Here is an 18,740-nt window from a genome sequence, read left to right on the forward strand (position 1 = left end):
AGATGCTGGTGGTCTCAAACCCGCAAAGATACTTGTTGAATGGTGCTCAGCAAGCCCAAAGTCCCTCTGACTTCACTGCATCAGTCAGCTGGGTGTCCCCTGATACTTACCCATTTGATTTGCTGATATTTTGTCTCAGCATTTAACTAACTCTTATAAAGTGGGAAATAAAAAAAAAAACAAAAAACCTTCATCTTTCATTTTTGCCCACACCCACGCTGCTCCCAAGAAGCTGCAGAACCTGAAGTTGGGGTGAGTTCAGCTGCTGTTGGTGACAAGAAGAGAAGAAGTGAAAGCAGTGACCTTGGTCTTCAGGTTTTTAATTTTCTTTAATATTCACATAAAAAAAATAACCATAAAATGAACAAACAAACAAAAAATTAAACAGGCATGCAAAAAAAAAAAAAAAAAAAGAAAAAAGAAAAATGAAGCAGAAAAGTCTATACTGTCATATGGAGCAGGGGAAAAACCATTGTAAGGAATATTGATGCTTTAAAAAATAGGACAGAAATAGGACAAGAACTACCACTGCAAAACTGAGTTGCTCTCCTTTAGAAACAGATCTTTACAACCTCCCTGTTCCCTCCTTCTCTGACTGACCTACCCAAGGTGCAGCCTCTCTCCAGCTCCTGGACCTGTGCTGGAGCTGCATCCCCATGTGCTGGTAGAGAGGTGGTGGGTTTGGCTGCTGATGGTCATGGAGAGCTCTTTGTGCTCACCGGGAGCTGCACAGCCAGCTCCCACTATTTTTCCAACCCACTAGACTGGTAGGCTGACCTACCAAAGGTCCAGTTCTGGGAAAATGTTCAGCTTTACCTAATCCTTCCGAAAGATGAAACCACTCAAGGAACATCAGCATTTCACCAGAAGTACTTTGCTGGGGAACTCCTGCAAGACTTTGCAATCCTTACAAGAGGGGCTGAAACCTCTCACAGGTATCTATCTAAACAGCTGCTTTGCAGGTTTCTGACCCCTCTTCTCTCTTTTTAGCTTATCCCTCAGTACCTTTTGCTCTCCTCATAGGCACTTTCCAAAGCTTTGCCAGGACGTTCTCTGAAGCCAGGTGAGAGGACATGCTGGTGGCACATGGCTCTCCCCTCCTACACAAGCTCTTGTGTCCCTTCCTTTGACCCCTTGGAATAAAGTTCTTTTCTGTCGGATTGGCTAGAAGAGTAATTGTCCCACAAAGGAGTTAATCCTCACATCATCAGGGCAAGAATTAACACCAGGAAGTCCTGAATGTCAGTATGGAGTTTCACATCTGAACGCTCCCTGGGATTTCTGCTCCGGATGTAACCGTAATTAATTCTAAATGAGAAATTCATCTGGCTTCATTAAAGATGACATCTGCAGGAACACTGGTCACCCACAGAGGTTTTCAGCTAATACAGCAAATATCTGGCACGGGAATAACAATGGATTAGAGATGTTCCCCAGAGAGATCAGAAGAAATAAAATACACTTGGGTGTTGTGGGTTATAGTAAATGGCTAAGCAACAGAAATCAGATTAAATAGCACAGCAGATCAGCACCAGGGTACGACCAGCAAACAGAGGTGGGTCTGAGTAGCAACAGGCACCAGGGAGGAAAAGGCCATGATTGTGGAGTCTGTATGTACTGGCCACAGCCAAAGGGCCACAACTAGATTTACATAAAATCCACAGCTAGAAGAGTAAATTAGAACTTTTCAACCTGCCCCACAAATAAAATCAATTAAAATTAAATTGAAAAACAATAGAGTGCCAAAACCAGAGCAAAGCTGCAGCATAATTTCAGCAAAACACTGGCTCTTTTTTTTTTTTTTTGATGAACACAGGACACTGAGGTCACAGTATTATCTTTGGCCTTTTAGAAAGTTTGGGGCAACTTTCCCTGATTGCATGAAAAGCTGCTAAAGGGGAAAAAGGTGATGGGGCAGCATCACTTTTACACCTGGGCAGTAATAAAATGAGCATTTTAACCTACTGGAAGAACTAGAAGAGTGCACAAGGCACAATCCTGGTCCTGGACATCAGGATATCCTGGATATCTGAGTTATATATAAAAGATGAGCAAATAGTTTGACTTGGAGAGCATAAAAAGGCACTTTGTTACAGACTTCCTCATGACAGGCAGCCTAGCAAAATAAAACCAACGTTCAAAGCAACCTAAGATACAACCTCAGAGCAGGGGAAACATGCTAGAAACCAATCCTATTTACAGATTGCTTGGTTTGCAGGTACTTTTGGCTTCTGACATGAAAAGTATTCCCTAAAAGCGTATCTCAAGCCCAGAAGTCTGCTAGACATAGTCGTATTTTGAAGGGTATGAGCGTCTTCCATCCTCACTTCGAGGAGCTTCTTCATACCCTGCACCCTTCCTACTCTTGGTTTCAGGTTCATACCCCGAGCCGACCTTGTAGGGCCCCGTTCTGTAGGAGATGTTCGGCCCCGACGCGTTGTAGGACACGGCCTTGTAACTGGAAAAGACACAAAGGGCAGCGTCAGCCCCTGGAGAGCTTTGTGACTGCCCAGCCATGCACCCTGGGTTCCTCTTTGCTCCTGGATTTTAGGCAACTTTGTGCTGAGCTGTACCTTGGAGACACTCGGTGAGCTCCAAGCCAACCACCCTGGGCAGGCTGCAAGCCTCTCTCTTTTTTTTATTAGACCTCTGCTTCCTTTCCTGTGAGTAAATCCTTGGCTAAGTGAAGGATGTGGCTCCTTCAATACCATGGGCTACAATCACCAGCTCATGGAGCTGAGCAGAGAGGGCAGAAAGCCCTGCCTGATGTAAACCAGAGCTCAGCTGATAATGGAATGCCCAGGGAGGTGGTTGAGGCCTCATCCCTGGAGATATTCAAGGTGAGGCTTGAGGAAGCTCTGAGTAACCTGATCCAGTTGAAGTTGTCCCTGCTTACTGCAGGGGGGTTGGGCTGGGTGAACTTTGGAGGTCCTTTCCAACCCAAATCATTCTATAGTGCAATCTCCACCTTCTGATGTTCTGCTGTGCAACTGGCAACCAAAGCTGCAGTTCAGGGGCCTGACTAAGGCAGCACATTTCAAACTGTAGATGTGAAGGTTGAACCCTCCCCTGCCTTCTCTATTTCTTTGCAAGTCATTCAGTCAGGGAAGCAAAATGGTCACTTCTGACCCCTGATACAGGGCAAACCCTGGCAGCAGGGGTATTACACATGGACACGTCCTGTGCTGTGCTGGCTGGATGCTATCCCAACACCCAAGGCTTCGTGCAGTACCTTCCCATGCTCACCACAGACTTGCTTACCGGGATTCTTCTGGGATCAGCCCTCTGCAAGCCAGGCACATCAAGATGCCTCCTACCAGGGCCAGGCCACCTGCTACCCAGCCAACAAAGAGGGCTGAGCCAAAGGTGTACCTACAAAACAGAGACAAGCCTGGTCAGTGCTGGGATAGTGGTCCAGTCTGCTTCTTCTGAAGTGCACTGAACATTCTCATTCTTTCTCTGCTCCTGGAGAAGTTCCTGCCAGCACCATCCCACCTGCAGGCTCATCTTCAGTGGCCCCTCCACCTCCTTTTGAGCTGCTTGAGCAGAGACATCCCAGACAATTTGCTTGGAAAAGTTATCTCCAGTGCAGGTAAGAAACTCAATAAATCTTCCAAGTCCTGGGACCAGACTACATGCAGAGTTTGCCTTTCCTTCAGCTGCAGCACACCCTGACCCTGAGGGATGTCTGCACTGTGGAGCACCCTGAGCCAGGTGACCACTTACCTGTTCTGGACATTCTGCATTCCCTGGTACATGTTGGCTGTGGACATCCAGAAGTTTGTGACCAGCATGTTGGCAAACACAGACACTCCAGTGATGGCACAGAGACCTGAGAGCAGAGAGGGGACAGACTGAGACCCACATAGAACCAGCAGTCACCTTGATACCATGAGAACTTCAACAGAGGTGGGGCCCCACAATGTGTCAATTTTCTGCCAGGATTTGTACACATTTACAATCCAGCAGCCAGAGTATAATTTCATGCTAGAAAATTCCAAGTCACATCAGCAGGAATCTTTCTACTGATGTGTTTTCCAACAGAAATCAAGTTTCAGGCAGATGACTTCAGCTGCTGAAAATATCCGTTTCTAATTTTTATTTTGTAGTGAAAAACATTTCCCTATCAGAAATCACCTCTTTTTTGAATGGGAAAATACACACTGGAGGAGAAGATACATTTGGTTCACAACCTGTTTATCTGCCCTGGAAGACCAGACTCAAGAAGCAGGAACTGCTTTCATCAGGAACCCATTCATCTGCCCAGGTGATCACTGTGACCAGACTGGCAGCAATGGCATCATCATTTGCCATGTCCTGATTGCTCTCCAGTGTTTGTTGCCAAAAAATATGGACTCCAGCTGTTCTGGGCATTCTTTGTCCTCACTATACCCACTAAGACCTCTGGGCTTCCCCTGAAACTCAATTACTCACAGGCCTTCACTATCATGGGACATCAGAGTCAGAGTCCTTAACACCTCTGTCCTGAGAGCAGCCCTTACTCTTGGATGAAAGAGCCTTCAGCTCAGAAATGTGTGACCATGAGCCAGGCCACATGGGGACCCAAACTCCTACTAAGAACCTCTTTTTGAAACTGGTGAACCCAACCAAGAAATGTCCTATCCCAGGAGCCAGTCAAATCATCCTTTTAGCCACTCTCTCTTCTGGAATACAGGAATGGGCTTTTCTAATATCCTTGTTGGCCAAATTCTCATCCCACTGACTCAGATGGATAAAATGATGGATTTTAAGTACAAAATTAAAGCTGTGTTGCAGAAGGTGGTTTCCTCTGTCCAGCTTGTACTTACTGTACATATTTAAGTTGCACTGCATGCCTCATGTCCCAACAGAATAAAGTGCTGTTCAACTGTAAGGATTTTGAATAGGGACATTCTCCTTACTTTCATTAGGATACAGGTTTGATTTCATTGCTCATTACTAGGTGACCCTGCTTGGGCAGAGAGGTTGGACTAGATGATCTCTAGAGTTCCCTTCCAACCTCTAACATCCTATCATTCTCTGACTCCTTAACTAAGCAGAAGTAGAACCCAGAACATCTATTACCTGTGACCAGAAGTCCACAAAAGACTTGCCCAAGCCTTAATTCCAGTCAACTGCAATGCCTTGCACATGAAGGACACAGCACCATCTACTCACCAGCAATAATAAACATAATGCCAGAGGTCAGAGTCATGTTGGCTTTTGCAGAATCCTCCATGCTGCCAATACGGACGCATTTCAGGGCAAAAATGCACACAAGGAGTCCAAGGATGCCCAGCACGATCCCCACAATCATCAGAGCCCTCACAGCCTGGAACATTGCTGCAAAACAAATCAACAGAAGCCAAGCTGAGCCATTGCAGTGAGATTCATCAGAGCCTGGGAGGTTTTTACAGATTGTTTCTGTCCTAAAGTAAAAATAAAGAAGAAAACTTTGCAAAACAGATCCCAGATCTACTCTTGGCATTATCTGGGGCACAGCTGGAAATGCAGACGTTTGTCTCAACTTCCCAAAATGTTTCATAGTGCAGACATGATTTTTTGTTAAGGTTCCTTGGCACCTTGTTCCTTGAGACACCAGTTGTGCCTCAGCTGAAATTCATGGCGAGGAGCTGGTGCACAGCTGGGATAAGCAGGAACTGTTTCATTATCCAGATGATTCAGAAAGCCTTTTTTTTCTCCCCCCCAAGCAGCAATGCAAACAGCTCCACCCAGTTATCCATGGCATTTCCAGCTCCTGTGTGACTCAAAGTGGAGTTCTACACGTTTCTGCTTTACAGTAAAACACACAGCACAGGAGAAGAGGAAAACCTTGACAAACATCATGTGTACACCAAAGGGGAGCAACAGTTCTTCAGTCATGACCTCCTCCAGCATACCCTTCCCATGGTCATTTTATAGTATCAGTCTTGCAGACATCTATCCCTGTTCATTACTACCACACACAAATACTCTAAAGCCCTGAATTTATTTGGCATCTTGCAATGGAGGTGGGGATGTGGGGTTGGAGGCAAGGTGGGATGCTGGTGGGCCATGCCCATGGGAGCTGATCACTGCTGTCAGTCAGAGGAAGCCAACAAAAACCCTCCAGCCCCCTCTTGGCTGGAGTAGAAAAGCAGAAAGAAAAGCCAAGGGAAAATCACACCTTTCAAAACAGAGAAGTGAAGGGGAAAGGCCACCCCTTGGAACATCAAGTTGGTTTTCTAAGAAGGTGGCACATATCCCATCTTGCCTGCAAGTCAGTGATGGACCCTGACACTTCTCCTCCCTGCCTGTGCTTGTGTCCCTGGCAGAGACAGGAAGGTGGCAGCCCTGGCAGAGCACTGCTCAGAAGTATTTCAAGGGCTGCTGGGACACTTCACAGCCTCTTCTTGCCCTCCCATGAGCTATTCCAGCCCTGGGGTTGGTTTTGATGCTCCCCTCACACAACTCTCCCTCTACAGGGAAGGTGACGTGGGCTTGTGACCAACAGAGGGGGGCAAACATGTCCTACAGCCCCAGTCCACTGTCACCCCTTTTGCTGGGCTGGCTCAGATTGGCCATGGTGCCCAAGGGTCCCATGTGGCCTGACTGGAGCCACTGGTGCAGGAAGAAGACCCTGCTAGGCTTGCACAGATTGGGAAAAGGGTACAGAAACCCTTTTGGGGTGCCCACATGGGTCTCCTTGTGGGGTACCACGAAACCAAGCAGAGCCTTGCTGGCACCATGATGCCCAAGGAAGCCAGGGGTCTACCACCCCAAAGGCTGGGAATACACCACCATCTCCTATCTGGTAATCCCACCGGGGCTGCTGCTCTTATGACTCAATTTGCCCTTATCAGCTGATAACAAGTGCTAACGAGTCTGGGATTTTCAATCTCCCATTCATCAGCCCCCAGGTGTGAGCTCCTGAGTTATTATTCACCAGAGAACAAGAAGCTGGCGGATACGGCTTATCAGCCCTCAAAGGTTGTTCCTGATGCAAAGCAGACAGCTGCAAAGAGAAGAAAATCACAATACCTGTTTGTCTTCATAGTCACTTAAGTTTCTTTGGAATTACTCTTTTTACAAGGTAGGCAGGAGAGGCTGATGCTCCAAGGACCACCTTATGCTGATGCATAAGACCTTATGGAGAGAAATGGGAGGTCCCTGTCCCCAAGACAGTTCTTCCAACAGAACTTCTGGTCCCTGGGTGTCATCAGGGTGGTGGTCTCAACCCTCTGACCTTAAGCTAAGGATTCTCCCTGTCTACTCTGCTCTTGTGAGACCCCACCTTGAAGCACTGTGTACCGTTCTGGAGTCCCCAGCATCAGAAGGACACAGAGCTCCTGGAATGTGTCCAGAGCAGAGCCACTGAAATGCTCAGAGGGCTGAGCACCTCCCTGTGAAGCCAGGATGAGAGATTGGGGTTGCTCAGCCTGGAGAAGAGGAGGCTCCCAGGTGACCTTATAGCAACCTTCCAATATCTGAAGGGGCTACAAGAAAGCTGGGGGAGGGCTTTTGACACAGATGTGGAGTGAGAAGACAAGGGGAAAGGGTTTAAAGCTGGAAGAGGGGAGAATTAGGTGGGACATCAGGAAAAAATTCTTTCCTGTGAGGTTGCTGAGCCCCTGGCCCAGGTTGCCCAGAGAAGCTGTGGCTGCCCCATCCCTGGCAGTGTCTCAGGTCAGGTTGGATGGGGCTTGGAGCAACCTGGGCTGGTGCGAGGTGTCCCTACCCATGCAGGGGGGTGGAACTGGGTGAGCATTAAAGTCTCTTCCAACCCAAACCATTCTATGATTCTATGAAGACCTCATAGGGATACTGTGGGCTCCCAGGAGAGATGTTCCCACTGGCTTGGGTGCTCATGGAAGGACAAAATGGACAGGTCAAGCCAAGCAATTCCAGGGACACTGCACTGAAGTTCAAGTGTGGTGAATGTGAGGAGCATGAAAGAATGAATGAAAAGGAGCAATATGCAGCTGTTGGAAAGGGGTGAGAGAGAGAGAGAGAAGCACAGCAGGGGACAACAGGAAAAAATGCAAAATAGTCATCAGGAGTGATTTCTTGCTCCATGAGGCTGACTTATGCACTGACTCCATAAAGGGACAGAAAAGAGAAGAAAGTGCTCCCAGGTCTGCTGTGGCATGAAGGCCCTTCCCTTGGCTCAGGGGACTGAAAGTAAGAGCTGCTGGGAACCAGGGCACTGCAGTTTTCAAGTGAACTCTGGCATCCATCGAAAGTCCTCTGAACTGCTTTCCAAAGGTGAACAACCTCTCCTAGAAGGAAGGAGTGGAAGGGCTTAGGCAAACAAAAGAGGAGACAAGGGAAAAAAAATCTGTAACTGGAGCACTAGGCAGCAAACAGCCCAATGGGTGAAGTCAAACAAACTCCCTGCATACACATTTTGCATGTAGTAGGGTAACTTTGCTTCAGAAAATAATAGCAATAGTTTTTTATTGCTATTTATTATAACAGAAAATAATAACAAGTGAAGAACTTTCACCTGAAGAAATGTCAGCAGTCTGAAACTACACGCTGCATCACCACAGTCTAAGTGAAAACTGGAGACCTGTCTCCTTCCCCACTGGTGGCTGTCAGCAGTGAGAGGTGAAGGAAAATAAAAACAACTTCAAGTCGTATGAAGCCACGTTTCAACCAAATGTTTCACCCAAAACACAATCTCCAAGCATCATTTTCACCCAAAACATCATTTTCATCCATATTAAAAAGAAGTCACCTAGCAATCCCAAAGCTGGGTCCACAGACACTTATTCCACCACACCTCTTTTTGGTTTTTTCTCCAAAAGCAACCATGGCAGTCCCCATCCACCAGAGTGCCTTCAGCAAAGCTCTCCCTCCTGCCCTGCAGGGAAGGGAGGTTGGCATCCCTGAGGAGACAGGCTGGGAGCTCACCTCATGCTGTCTTCTACACCAGTCAATAGATGCAGAAGGTCTACTATGTATAGTGCTTCTTGCTTGTACCCATTTGTGAGTGAAAAGCACACTCGGGGCTGTATTTCTAGTGAGCTGACAGGGCAGAGCCACAAAAGGTCATAGCAAACCAGGCTGGACTCTCTTTTTGTGAAGTAAGCAAGCCAGCAAGAAAGAAACATCCCTCAACTGTTACAACCACTAAACCTCCTCAGGACAGGGGAAGCCACTGAGTGCACCCTCGCACATCCACACCCCCCCCATTGCTGCTCACAGGCAGCCTTCATCTTTTCTCTTTGGAAAAAAAAATATTTCAATTTTTTTTTTCTTTTGTAGAAGCCATTACTCTGGTAACAACACAAAAATCACATGCAGCTGTTTCCCCTCAGTTTTAACTCACAGGGATGGAGTATCTGCAGGTTTACTCATCCTCAGTTACCTCCCACCAGTAGAGTTGTGTTATCTATGATAGCAACGGGGCTGGACCCAGAATGCTCACCCAGAGATCACCTGCACGCAGGTTGTAAGGTGAAGTGAAAGTGTTCTCTAGGTAAGAAACATGCCTGTAATTTTTTATCACAGAACCCTAGAATGGCTTGGGTTGCAAGGGACCTTAGAGATCATCTATTCCAACCCCCTTGCATGGGCAGGGACACCTCCCACCAGCCCAGGTTGCTCCAAGCCCCATCCAACCTGACCTGAGACACTGCCAGGGATGGGGCAGCCACAGCTTCTCTGGGCAACCTGGGCCAGGGGCTCAGCAACCTCACAGGAAAGAATTTTTTCCTGATGTCCCACCTAATTCTCCCCTCTTCCAGCTTTAAACCCTTTCCCCTTGTCCTCTCACTGCACACCCATGTCAAAAGCCCGATCTACGCTCACAGACAGAGCAGCCTGGAACTGTCATTCCTAACCGAGTCCTTTAAGATACCTCCTCCTGCTTGGGATGAAACCTGTGCAGAGCAGCAGGAGGGCTCCTAGGTTAAACCTGGAGCAGCTTTCTTCCCTACCTGGCAGCCCGAGGATGGTGAAATAGGGCCGGCACTCTGTGAAGCCAGAGCTCTGCCTCACGCAGCTCCTCCACAGCCCCTGGTACTGGAAGACGGAGGTAACGGGGTTGTCGTACAAGTCCTGTGTGCTCCACATATCCATGGCAGTGGACACGATGCACCCCGCGACCCCTAGAGATGAAACGATGAACCCCATCACCTGGCAGAGGGTGGTGGACATGGTGGCTTCTCCCCTTCTGGAGAGAAGAGGTGAGCCAGTCCTGGTGAACCCGCAGAGCTAATGGGAATACAGAAGTCCTCTTGAATGAGCCACCAGAAGCGCAGCAGCTCTTATCAGATGCTTTCCATTGAGCAGTGTGTTTGCTCAAAGTGTTTTTGCAAGATAGTCCAGTTTCACTCTCGCTGGGTAGGTTTGTGCTGGCAGGGCCTGAGATATGAGCCTTTGTCCTTTGGAAGTGCTTGTCCTTCCCCAGCTAAGCAGCCACACTCCCCCAAGTGTTGGGCAACCCACTTGGAACATGCGCCGTCCCCATCCCCTCCCACCCCCTCGAAACTCTCGGCTCTCCATTGGGGTTCTCCTGAGTGCTTGGCATGGTGCAAGCACGTCAAGAGGGGCAGAGGGAAGGATGACTGTCCCAGGTGAACACAGCACCAAGCCCAGGTCACCACCTCCCTGCCCTCTTCTTGTGACAGGGAGAGCAGATCAGCCACCAGGACAAGACAAGGACATCTCTGCTCCCACCCACCCACGAAAGCATCCACACAAGAAGCAGGGTGATACATCAGGATGCCAGTGGTGAGGTCCACAGGAGAATTTTGCAAGGACATGAAGTGATAGGATGAGGGGGAACAGTTTCAGGCTTAGATTAGATATTGGGAAGAAATTATTTCCTGTGGGGATTGGTCCCCAACACTGGCAACACTGGCCCAGTGGCTGCCCCATCCCTGGCAGTGTCTCAGGTCAGGTTGGATGGGGCTTGGAGCAACCTGGGCTGGTGGTAGGTGTCCCTGCCCATGGCAGCAGCGATGGAACCAGATGGTCTTTAAGGTCCCTTCCAACCCAAACCAGTCTGAGATTCCATGATTTTAAGACACAGGGCTGCTCAACCCAGGAAACAAACAAGGGACACAGCCACTCCTTGCAGCCACTTTGAGCATCACCAAGGTAACCTCAGATGCTAATCATGGCACGAGCCAAGGCACTGAGCCATGAACCCCAAAACTGATCCAGCAAACTCCTGCAGCTCCCAACCAATTCCTGCTTTATCCAGTCCCCATACCTCAGGCACCATCAAGCCATCATCTGGTGGAGAAGCCAGCAGAGAGGAGAGGCTGATTTCTATGGAGGGACACCTTCTGCCTTCTTGAGAATGACCATCCAGGTCACCCATATTGCTTTTGTTGCCCTAAAGCCATCTGGTGGGCAGCAGACAGAACTGCTGCTTCAGATGGACACTGCTACAGAAGCCAGAGCACAATTCACCCATCTGGTGGCCACAGATCAGAGTCACCAAAGCAAGGACACAGGATGTCTTTGCTTAGAGGGATTTTATTCCAATTTAGTAATTTCCACGGACTTGGCAAGGCTCAGGGGAAGGGCTTAGCTCCAACCCACCAAAAGGCCAGAAGTTGCCAGCAAGAATAATAGCCAAATAATAAACCAAAACCAAACAGGTGAGCCTTCAAGAACCAGAGATGGTAAGAGCTGCTCATCCTCAGTAAGGTAGAGGACATCCTGACTGCCACACCTCATCTTGGATCTTGCCTTGTGAAAAATCAGGGCTGAAGAGGACTCAACAGCTTGGAAGACAAAGGCTGAGGAGGACCTAAAAGCTGGGAGTGATAAAACAAGTAATGTTGACAGATATCCATCCCATCCTTCACTGCCCTGCAGCCAGAACTGGGTTCCAGCCCAGAAAAGCTGCTTGCACCCAAGCCCTGATGCTCCACAGCCACTCCTCCGGGACTCTTCTTCATGCCCCAGGTCTTGCTGCCTATTGGTAAGACACCACATAGCTCTTTTCCCAGGCTAAACCACGTCAAACCATGTCCCAGGCATTGGTGTTCCTCTGGGAGAGACATAATCCCCGTTCCTGAAAGTGGTGTCACCCGGCAGCGTTGGGTGAACAGCTTGCAGGGATGCAGCAACACCAGAACCTGGACTGGTCACAGCTAAAAATAACCCCTGGGGAGGCAAAATGAAAGGGGAGGGGGGGATACAAAAGTCACTTTGGGCTTTTTCCCAGCTTTTTTTCCTCAAAAAACCTCTACGATGTTTTAAATGACTTTTTCTTTCTGCTAACTCAGACAGCTGAATGGCTGCACAAGCAGTGCCCGAGGTGGCTCCGCTGCACACCATGGCCACGTGTTTGCTTTGCCAGGAGGGGAACCACCACTCCTTCCTCCAAGGCCTTTCTCCTGGTTTCTGCTGCCTCCAGCTGGAGCAGCTCCTCAAGTCAGTAGGGGCATTCTCTCCTTCCTCCCTCCTCCTCCAAAATTTCACACCTCCTGCCCCCTTTACTCCCCCCCAACACATCCACTGGAAAGAGGACCATTCCTTGGATTGTCCCTAATTGTGCCGTGAGCTGGAGCCTGCCACCCTAACCTTTCCTTGGGGATTTTATGTTCTCCTGCTGATGAAGGTCTGGTGTTCTGCTGATGGGAGGCTGCTGCTTCTCATCCCTCTTACTCAGGGGCAACAAAACCTCAGAGAAATGGCAGAGCAATCAAAAAATATAATCAACAGTCTCCAGTCACGCAAGAAAGCCCAGGTGAAGTGTTCCATCTTTAATTTTGAGGATCCAGTTGAACCACACCTCCGAAGAGGATTAACCAGCACAGGGCTGCACATTCCTTCCTGAAACCTCATGCATCCTCCCTCCTAAAATGAAGCTGAGCAAAAAGCTTCAGAAGCAAAGCTCACGCTGCAGTCCTTGGCTAAGAGGCAATTAAACACCCAACCATGCTCAGCACTCAGGAGGGCTGCTGCATTTTGAAGAATTACTGGGTTTTGGAGGGGTTTCTATTTGCTAAGCATATCGCCTAAGGTACCACCCAGCTGTCCCAGCACCATCTGCCTGCCATTTCTCCTGTTCTGATTAGCATCATGCTTTTAAAGCCTGGGAACTCAAAGCTCCCCACAAATACCTTCCCCAGTGGTTGTCTGAATCAAAGTTCTGTGGAAAAATCACAACCTCTTCCCCGTCCCAACCCTTTCCCCTAGCTGATTTTCTCTGCTTGCTCAAGTGACCTCATTTTAAGCTTTCTGTTATTGGTTGTTTCTGAGCTACTCATGATAGTGAAAAATATGTTCCAGCACCCAGCCAATGGCAGAAGGTCACCTGGGAGTTTTATCCAAACTGTCCACTCAGAGCACAAGCTGAAAAGTAGCATGTCTCAGCATCATCACCACAACCTGGTTCCCACCTCCAGCCACCCCTCGGAGATGTCAACAGCCAGGAGGGAAGGATGGGACCTCAGTCTGCTGCTCAGTCTCACTGCCTGCCATGCCACCAGGTAAGGCTGAGCACTGTCCAAGGGAGGGACATGATGGGGAGATGGCTCTTGCAAAGGCCAAACCTCCTCCCCTTGGAGCAGAGAACAGGGCTGTCTCCAGCTCTGAGGACTCGGACACCTGCAACAATTTACCCAAACTGGGGATAGGAAGTGTACTTCATGACCACTCCCCTCTGCAACCTTTCTTTCAGCTTTATCTACCCAGGTGTGGACTCTATTATCTCAAAACCGTCCACTGGGCCCACTGCAACTCCTGAATGTTATCACTGCCTCTCCCACAAAAATCACCTACACCTCATGTTTACTTTAAAATTTGCAAATATAGCTCACAGCTACTCCATTCCAACTTGTTCAGACTGAAGAAAAAAAAAAAAAAAAGCAAACCCACCCTTGTCTTTTTGTCCCTCCACTGCTAAGATGACCAAAGCCTTCAAGAGCTTATGGTCCACCAGACCACAGCATGGGAAGGGCTGACTGAGCTTCCTAAAAGTCAGTGGGGAAAGGGAATCATGAAAGGGCCACAGCCCAGCTCAAACCCCGTCACTGGTCTTCAGCTGCTCCAGAGGAGCTTTGAAAGTCCCTCAGGAGAGCAGGGGTGCATGAAGCTCCATCCTTCCTTACATGTCTGAGCTGTAACTTAACCCCCATCTCCCCAGCCTCTTGCCATTTCCCTTGTCTTGCTCCTCTTCTGGCCTTTAGAATTATTTTTCATGTCTCTTTTTGTGGTGTAAAGGTGTGAGACAGTAGCCAGCCCTGATGTGTGCATCTAGCTTGCCAATGTCCCCTACAAGGCTCTCTGCCACCTCTCCCCACCTTGAGTCCCACTGGAGATCAGGGTGCTGGAGACCTCGAAAGGTCTCACATGAGCTCTTTCCTCATCCGTGCACTTCCTAAGGCTCCTGCTGTGAGTGCAATTCACCACAACCTCACACACACACACGCCCTTGGTAGGTTGTTATCAAGTTTCCAGCCCACCTGGACCACCTACACCTTGCTATGCACAAATCTTGATCTCAAAACAACTTTTAGGAATCTACAGCAGCTGCCTGAAGACATTTTAAAATTTGATGCTGAACTGACCAGGATAAAGGATTTTAAGTAGCAAACTGAGCCTGGAAGACACTTTGCCATGGCCATCACCACTGGAGGAGTACAACCTAAACATCAGCAGTCTCCATCTCTACAAACTTTGGACTTAAGTTAGTTACAGGGAGCAGAGATGCTCTTCCTTTGGCCACACTCTCTCCAAAATGCCCAGAGCAAGGATTTTACTAGGGGTTAAGCCACAAAATATATGTTGGTTGTATGAAATCAAAGAAAACCTTGTCAGAACACTGAAACAGGAAAAAAACCCAAAATCCAGAGATATCAACACTATGACTTCTCCAACATGAATTATCCTCAGGGGACATCTACCCACCTCTGCTACCCAGCACCAGCAGAACTGAAAGCAGTTGGTTTATACAGAAGTCTGGACCATCCTAATTACACTGCCATGGATCATTTTTACTCTGGACCCCTGAAGCAACATGGACCCTTTTGGTACTTAGAGAATTTTTACAGGTGGCTGTCAGATTTTCCACGCTTACTGCAGGGAAAGCAAAAATATTCTTATTTTTCATGTTGCCAATCTTTTGTTCCACAGCAGAGACTCACCTCAGCCTTTCTGAAGGGGTCAAAAAGGGATTTTTACTTGAGAACAAAATGTCCTCTCAAAAATGGCCTGACAGATCTAGCTGAAGACGTCTGGAAATAAGAGACCAAGCCAGACAACAGGAAAACTACTGCCCACATTCTTGGGAGTTCATAGAAAACTTGTAAGCAACTGAAAAATGCTCCTTCTAGTGGAAGGTACCATGGGGCTTCTTCATTAGGTGAAACTACCAGCCTTGCCTGAGCTCAGCTGGTGCAGTTTGCCCATGATCTGTGTGTTCAGATTCCTCCAGATAATCACAGTAAGGTCTGCTGACACACCCAAACCAGTGGCCAAAAAAAAAAAAGGGATTACAAAGGAAAGCCAAATCAGGAGAATCTTAGCTCTCAAGTGACATGTTCCACCAGAGACTGACCAGTTATAGCTGAGCAGCAAGGGTGAGGGCCATAAACTACTCCTGTTGTTTCTCACTTTCATCTATTATCTTGATTTTTTCCTCAATCTCTTTGAAATTAAAAATCCCAACTAAACTGAAGATAGATGATGGACAAGACAAGTTTAATCTTTGCTATGGGAGTGAGGGAGAGAGCCAAAAAAAAAACCTTCAGAAACCAAAACTTCACTGATGTACTCAGGTCACCTCACTGCTTTGCTAGAGTCCTATTATTTTTACTCACTCTGGCACTATTGTTCCCAATATAAATTGCCATTGTCAGAATAATAAATAGGGGTTTAGAATGGCAATGCTGACAAACCATTAGCCATGGTGCAGTTGGAGAGGGGAGGTTGAATGGAGATCAAGGTGCAACACGATGAAAAGAAACATTGGAATTATTCACTTCAAGAATATCTTAACAAATTAATAATTTGGGGTTTTAGCACTGTTTTTTCCACCCTCCCTGCTCTGGTTGGGGTAGGGCTGCCTTTTGCTGTAGAAATGCTCACAGGAGGAATTGAGGAGACAAGGCCAATCTATAAAGCACAGCAGTGAGGCTGCTTGTTTGCACACTGGCGGCCCCAGAGACTGCAAGTGTCAGACAATCTATTAACAGGAGGGAAAGGGGAGGGGGAGAGCAAGGGATTGACTTCAGAAGAGCAAGCCCTGTTCATTAAAAGGAAAGGAAAAATAAATAAAATATTCCACCTCGCTCTCTAGGGCAGCACTGATAGCACCGGTCACAGACATCACCTCACTGGGACAAACATACACAAATATTCATCTACCTACACCCCAGCAGGGAAGGCACTGATGCTCCAACACACCTGAGGGTGAGGACAGCAACTTTGGGGGGCTCACTCACCTTGATTTTTAAAGGTTATGCTTTATTCTTTGGGCTTTTTTTTTTTTTTTTCCCACACCAAATCCCTTTTTTGTAGGCAACTGCAAGTCACCCATGGTAATTCTTCTCTCAAATGTGCAGTTCAATAGAGCCCCTGACATTTAGGTTAGGGGTTAGGACACTCATCTCTGTCTGTAACTGGGAGGCAGTTGTAGATAACCACACAGTCATTTGGCTTGGAGAAGATCTTTAAGATCATCAAGTCCAACCATTAAGCCAAGGAGAGGCAGACTGATCTCCCCTGCAGCCCATCTGCTAAATGAATCAGAGAGTTGTCACAACTGGAGAAAGACCTCTAAGATCACCACATGCAACTGTCAACATCCCTCCCACCCTGAGTAAAATATCTCTATCAATACCTGAACCACCCACTAGAGCATGTCCTGAAGTACCTCATCCACACGGCTTTTAAAAACCTCCACGGATGGTGACTCCAGCACCCCCCTGGGCAACTAATTCCAGTGCCTGACCACTAATGACGGAAAATATGGAAATCCACCCCCCCCATAACCATGGCTTTCTGTTTTCAGAAATTAATATGCACCCTACACCAATTTGGAGGCTTGGAAATTGCCAAAAAAAAAAAAAAAAAAAAAAGCACTGTAGCTTTTCACTATAATGCTTAAGTTAGCAATGGAGGTATTTGGAGAGAACAAAAAAAAAAAGAAAAAAAAAAAAAAGGAGCCCCAAATCTCAAGTATTCTGGTTTCTTCAAAGATTAAAGTCATTCCCAGAGCTGAAGACTTGAGGAGTTTAATTGCTTCTCCTGCAGTTACATTTTCTGTACTTTTAAGCTGTCAGAGCTGACACACTGAGAAAGTTCTGCAGTGTGTGATGAGAGGATGCGTGTGTGGGAGGGAAGGATTTGCTTTTTACACCTCTTTTTTTACACCTGTTTCTTCCAGTAGCTTTACCTATACCTGTAAGATCTACCTATATCCCTCTACCTAGAAGAAGTAATGCTTTCGTTTGTGCGGAGATGGGTTAATTGTGACAGAAGAAGGTGATTTTGTGTCCAACTCTTATTTCTGTGCGGTGTGGAAACGCTGCTTTGCAGAAGTTCTGCAGGGAGCTGCTGATACAATTGGCTCCTTCCCTCCCTTCCCCTCTGTGTCAAAGCACGGAGGCGAGGTGGATATAATACTCTAAAGTGCCCTTTTTTCTCACTGTATTAAGGCAAGAAGAAAACCCGGATAATCCTGTTGTAACCTAATTGTTTGCACCCCTAGATACTCAGGGCACAACCAGGACAGGAATGATACCCGTGGAAGGAAAAAAACCCACACCACTGGAACCAAAGGAGAATTAGGGAGAAATCCAGTCTGGTGGTGTCAGAAATACAGTGAGCTGAACTGTGACATATCCTCTTAGGAAAGGATCTTCACCCATGCCAAGAATATTAGTGGTTTCTGGTGGGAAGGGGGGCAGGAGTGCATGCCCAAGCCACCCAGGGCACAGGGGACAAATCACCCCATGGAGCAGCCACTGTCCTGCCTGGCCAACACCTCAGGAACCTGATGGATAACCAGGCATAAGGAACCCCAGCTTGGCCACAGGAGGAGGTTTGGATTGAGATACCTCCATGGGCCCTGTCACGCAAGTGAGAGTCAGCACCTGAGGCTCCTTTTCTGGGTAAAAATCGGGTTCCCTGCACGCACCAAAATTCACCCATCACCACCGCTCACATGCGGCTCCCGGCAAGGCGGGCAGGAGGTGATGGTGCCCACCCCCAGGTGCCTCTGCCCTCCCAGTCTCGGGGCCAGCAAGCCCTACCTGGCAGCCCCAGGATGGTGAAGTAGCCACGGCACTCGGTGAAGCCGGAGCTCTCCCGGACGCAGGTGCGCCAGAGGCCCTGGTAGTTGAACACGGCCGTCACCGGGTTGTTGTACAGGTCCTGGGTGCTCCACTGGTCCATGCAAGTTGCCCCGATGATGCCTCCTACTCCCAAAGCTGAAACCACGAAGCCCATGGACTGGCATATTGTCACAGACATGGCTCCGGGCAGTCCTCCAGACCTCCACAAGCCTGGCCTGGGGCAGGCAGCCAGGCCAGAAGGGGCTTTTAGCTGGAGGCACAGCCTACGTCACAGCCGGGAGTCCAGGGAGGCCCTGTCTGTGCCATGCAAACCTCCCCTTTTCCCTTTATCTGTTCCGGTGAGATAATTTTCCTCGCTCGGTACCAAGAGCCGTTTGTCCTGCACCGCATGAGCGCCTCGCTCTCTGTTTGCCTTCTGCAGGTAGAGGAGGCAGAAGGAAAGAAACACCAGCCTGGGGACCATGAGGTCCCACCAGAAACAGTCAGATTCTGCAGAAGCTCTGCCTGCTCCAG

General features: G+C 48.2%; 1 protein-coding gene across 2 annotated transcripts; it reads right to left on the reverse strand.

The window, feature by feature from the left end:
* Window positions 1-310: 310 nt before the first annotated feature.
* CLDN18 (claudin 18) lies at window positions 311-18,420 on the reverse strand. 2 transcript variants are annotated; one of them, XM_071752007.1, is made up of 5 exons: window positions 18,186-18,420; window positions 5,158-5,322; window positions 3,727-3,832; window positions 3,262-3,372; window positions 311-2,458 (listed from the first exon to the last, which is right to left on the reverse strand). In XM_071752007.1, the coding sequence occupies exons 1-5, from the start codon at window positions 18,403-18,405 to the stop codon at window positions 2,281-2,283; spliced, it is 780 nt and encodes a 259-aa protein (XP_071608108.1). In that variant the 5' UTR covers window positions 18,406-18,420; the 3' UTR covers window positions 311-2,280. The 2 variants fall into 2 exon arrangements, with proteins under 2 accessions (XP_071608108.1, XP_071608107.1); XM_071752006.1 differs by lacking the exon at window positions 18,186-18,420 and adding an exon at window positions 9,903-10,358.
* Between the last annotated feature and the right edge of the window lie 320 nt (window positions 18,421-18,740).

The sequence above is a fragment of the Heliangelus exortis genome, chromosome 9 (assembly GCF_036169615.1).
Source record: "Heliangelus exortis chromosome 9, bHelExo1.hap1, whole genome shotgun sequence".
NCBI classification, from domain to species: Eukaryota; Metazoa; Chordata; class Aves; order Apodiformes; family Trochilidae; genus Heliangelus; species Heliangelus exortis.